This window comes from Triticum dicoccoides, chromosome 5A (genome assembly GCF_002162155.2).
Source record: "Triticum dicoccoides isolate Atlit2015 ecotype Zavitan chromosome 5A, WEW_v2.0, whole genome shotgun sequence".
NCBI lineage: Eukaryota > Viridiplantae > Streptophyta > Magnoliopsida > Poales > Poaceae > Triticum > Triticum dicoccoides.
In genome coordinates this window covers 423205742-423210212 of record NC_041388.1, presented here as the reverse complement: position 1 = coordinate 423210212, position 4471 = coordinate 423205742, and the positions used below count along the sequence as shown (strand labels likewise).

Below are 4471 nucleotides of genomic sequence, written 5' to 3'. Positions count from 1 at the left end.
CACTCTGTGCTGCAATTCGGGATGTCTCATCTCCTCCTTGAACAAATGTTTGAAGGCGCTTCTCTCCCTCAGCCCTTGATTTTTTTTTTTCAAATTACAAACGGTGCCATGTGAAGGGGAGCCTTGGCGCAGTGGTAAAGCTGCTGCCTTGTGACCATGAAGTCATGGGTTCAAGTCCTGGAAACAGCCTCTTACAGAAATGTAGGGAAAGGCTGCGTACTATAGACCCAAAGTGGTCGGACCCTTCCCTGGACCCTGCGCAAGCGGGAGCTACATGCACCAGGTTGCCCTTACAAACGGTGCCATGTACATCGGAGGTGCACAGTATACACATTTAGTCTCGTTATAAAATACTGTGTTTACACATATACAAGTGCATACCAAATAGTAGCGACATAAACACGCACAATTGACAGTTTGTCGGTATCAGGTCAGTAGCTCGCATGAGAAACCTGTGCACCTTTCAAAGATATCCATTCCACCCAGCATGTATGATGTCAGTGAATTTAAATTGCTTCCGCTCCCCATTGTCCACTCCTTAAATGTCATACTTGCTGCAGGAGAGGGACATACTAGAGGAGCTTAGTCATAAGTGTTCACTTCAGAATAAAAACAGTGGTGCTTTAGATAGCATGCTAAATGTTAAAACTATGCAGTATCACATCAGTGAATTATAGCTTTTGTTACTTTGAGATTTTCTCTTCCTACCGTTATTTCCGTCCTCTATTTTGATATCTAGCTTTTTCTTTGCGAGTACTTAAACTGTCAGGTGAAACCAGTTAAGTACCAGCTGACAATGGATTTCATGTCATTGTTCTACCGGCTGAAAATGGAGACATGTAGCACAGTGTGTACTTACGGGATCTGTACATGCTCAAAGTCCTCCTCACTTGACCTGATGATGACCTCGCGTCCTGCCTTGTGTAGCAGGTAGCATAATACTTGATCCAACTCGGGCATCGCTATCACTTTCAGCTTCTTAAGTTCCTTTAGGTGCTGCAATCCTTGTGGAAGCGCCTTCAGCTTGGTGCACTTGCAGAGAGTTAGTATCCTGAGCTTCGGCATGGCGCCATCCTCCAGTATCCACTCCTCAATATCCAGATCGTGGAGCACCAAATTGTGCAGGTCTGGAAACCCACCAGAAGGGCAGGTCATGATCGCGCCAGTATATGACTTGACCCCTATTTCCAACACATTCAGGAACGTCAGCCGGCTCCCAAGTGTCGGCATGGGGTCTTTATCATTCAGCAGATTAGGACAGCTAATTTTCAGCCGTCTCAGGTTGTGCGGGAGGAGATGCAGATCAGGAAGATGTAGGTCGTTGGGCACTCCGAACTCGTCCTCGCACGCCCCGACAATTTCCAGCTGTTTGACGCTCCGGTAGTGCTTCCCAAAGCACCAGGAGGGGCTTTCATCCATTCTGTCAATTGCTCCTTCCCATTGCTTCGGGGTGTTGGCTGCCAGGACTATGAAGAGAGACTCCAGGTTGCTCTGCATGGTGGTCTTCCACACGGACCATGACTCAACCTTGTAGATATGGACATGCTTCAGTGTCGAAATGCTCAAGAGATCCATAGGGAGTGCTTCCACTATGGCATCTCTTGCATCAAAAGTATGCAAGTTTGTGAGATTACTGACGGTAGCAGGAAGTACATATGTGGCACCTTTCAAGCCAAGGTACCTCAGATGTACCATTGAGCCGATCTCTGTGGGTAGCTGCCATCTCCCTCTCATGCCATCAAAGTAGAGCACCCGCAGGTAATTCAAGCCTCGGAAAGAGAAGACGTTCCTTTCTAGCCGAGCTGCATTGAAGATCAGCAAGGTGTGCAGATTTGGCATAGCGACACCGACCTTCACACAAACAGAGTCGTAGAGAACCACCCTGTAAGCTCTCATTTCATTGGAATATGATGTCTCCACTTCATTTCTGGAACTGCAGTCTTTCAAGAAGCCTTCTCTTCGAGCTCGCCCGATTCCCCAGTCGCGCAACACGTCATGCACCTTAACGGTTTTGATGCACCTGGAGCTCCTCTTTTCAATTAGGATTAAGCAGCGCTGGGCCAGTTCTTCCACATACCCAAGCGCAGTTTCTTCAAGGGAGCATCCACGCATATTTGGTATGAAACCCTCTGAAATCCACAACTTTGTAAGAAGGCCAACCGGGACTGCGTAGTCTTCTGGGAACGATGTGATGTACAAAAAGCACGCCTTCAGATTACTTGACAGATCATAGTAACTTAGGTCCAGTATGGCTCTGATGTCACCTTCATTCTTCATTGCGTCCCAGTTTACACTGGCAACCATTCTTCTCCACTCGGTGATCCTGAGATTCTTTGAAAGGTAACCTCCCATGACTACAATTGCAAGAGGCAAGCCATTGCATTTTAATGCAAGTATCTTGCCAAGTTCTCTGAAGCTATCCAGATCATCTCTGCCATGGACGACATACGAAGGGAATGCCTTTCTGTTGAATAACTCTATACTTTCGTCATTGCTAAGGAGCTTTACCTCCTGGATTATTTTTCTTGCGTTGGGATGATTGGAAACTGCCGAGTTGCGAGTTGTCAAAACAATTCTGCTTCCATTTTTCACATCAAGAAAGGCGGCTTGGACCATATCCCAGTCTTCGATTCTCCAGACATCATCTAAGACTACCAGGTACCTTTTATCCTTGAGAAAACTGTGGATCTTCTTTATAATTTCCATCTCGCTCATTGTTCCTAATTCTTCGAAGTCTTGACTCCCCATGGCCCCTTTAACTATATCCTTCAGTGCACCATAGACTGTAAATTGCTGTGAGATGCATATCCATACGCAGGAGTTGAAATGCTTTTTCGCGACAAGATTATAGACCTTCCTGGCAATGGTTGATTTCCCTGCTCCTCCTGGACCAACAAGGGAGATGACGGTGAGGTCCTTGATCTCCGAGTCAAGCAGTTCATCCTTGACCTGGTTGATTTCACTGTCAAAGCCAATGACATCGACCTCATCCCCGAAACCCGGGTGCGTCAGTCTTCTTGCGCGCAGACTCTCGGTGTCATCCATACTGTATCTTGTCTCATTCAGGCTAGTGCTGGCAATGCTGTACTTTGTGAATTCTCCAAAGATCGCACCAACTCTTGCGGTGACCTGATCGATTCTTTTCCCAATGCTGTACAGGCGCTTGCAGTGGACGGGGTAACAGGCGCCCTTGGATATGGCGCCGAGGAGGGACGGCGGTCTGCTGTTGTCCCTGGCCAAGATGTTGGCCGTGTCAATGATGATCTCGACGCTGTAGGCGACGTCCCTGACCTCCGACACCAGTTGGCTGAGCATCTCATTCTCGCCCCTCTCCATCCTCGCGTCGGCATCCCTGAGGAAGCACTGCATGCGCTTGAGCTCGGACTTGAGGGCCTCCACCTTGGCAGGAACCTGGCCCAGAGAAGCGACTTCTTGGATCACCGTGGCGCCTGCCCTCTGCAGCACGGCGGCAACCGCGTGCTCGGCCATGTCTCAAACTGATTTCTGCCGCGTCTGAAACTGAAAGCACAAGATTACGCAAACTAACAGATGATCGGAGACGACGATCGAGGCAATATTTCTACACTGAGGTTGATATGATTCTGGGAGTAAAAGGATGAGACGAACCTAGCTAATTTGCTGCTGCGTTGACTTCACTCTAGACAGAAGAAGCAGAAGCCAAGATGCAAGCAAATACAGTACGAGCAATTAGACATTTATGTGGTGCCAACAGAAGAGGACGAAGAGCATGAGGGGATTGGAGTGGAGCTCGTGTACCTGATGGATCGACGACGGCGCTGGACTGGATTCTGCTGGATCTGGGCTGTTGTGCTCCGTCGTGCGTGGAGGTTTCTTGGATCATCATCCAAACATTGTTCTCGGGTCAGCTCATGCTGCAGCCTGCGTCAGTGACAGGGAGATGATGTTTCAATACTCTGGGTTGGAGGGAGGGCGTGGACGTTGACCCGGCCGGACGAGCTCGTGGCTTGTCCTCACCGTGCCTTGTCGGTTTGTGTAGCTCGTTTTTGTTCCAAGACGGACGCTCGGCCACCGATGCGCTATCGGATCTCTGCGTTAGCCATAATACTGCCGACTAGCGAGCCATTTTTGGTCCACCCAACAAGCTCGCTCGGTCGTTTGGTTCCAAACACTTGGTGTCAGATGCATGTCCCGACCCGCGGGAGGGATCACTGCATTTCTACCCATGGCTTGAGGTTTGTCGTGGATGCACTACTGCCACGCTCTTGGGCCCTTGACGCAAGGCCAAGACACGAGTTCGATCTGCCGGGTCACGGCGGTCCAGCGACCTGTGCGGGTGGAGTGCAGGGTCTAGCGCGCGTGTTTGAAAAACGGCGGAATCCCTCCCGCAAAAGAAAAAAAAAATGGTGGAACCCAAAGTCCCGGAGCTAAGAGCCTGTTTGGACTCTCTCCCCTCTTCACCTCCGCTCTGGACTGGAGCAGCATCCAGTTC

The 4471-nt window shown here is 49.5% G+C and overlaps 1 protein-coding gene across 2 annotated transcripts; it reads right to left on the bottom strand.

Moving 5' to 3' along the window:
* Positions 1-318: 318 nt before the first annotated feature.
* On the bottom strand, positions 319-4042 carry LOC119302006 (disease resistance RPP8-like protein 3). 2 transcript variants are annotated; one of them, XM_037579015.1, is made up of 4 exons: positions 3778-4042; positions 3628-3658; positions 860-3519; positions 319-554 (listed from the first exon to the last, which is right to left on the bottom strand). In XM_037579015.1, the coding sequence occupies exons 3-4, from the start codon at positions 3487-3489 to the stop codon at positions 539-541; spliced, it is 2646 nt and encodes an 881-aa protein (XP_037434912.1). In that variant the 5' UTR covers positions 3490-3519; positions 3628-3658; positions 3778-4042; the 3' UTR covers positions 319-538. The 2 variants fall into 2 exon arrangements, with proteins under 2 accessions (XP_037434912.1, XP_037434913.1); XM_037579016.1 differs by lacking the exon at positions 3628-3658.
* Positions 4043-4471: the final 429 nt, after the last annotated feature.

Bases quoted from the DNA above. Each gene is read 5' to 3' on its own strand.
- LOC119302006 (XM_037579015.1), bottom strand. From the start codon at position 3,489: ATGGCCGAGCACGCGGTTGCCGCCGTGCTGCAGAGGGCAGGCGCCACG.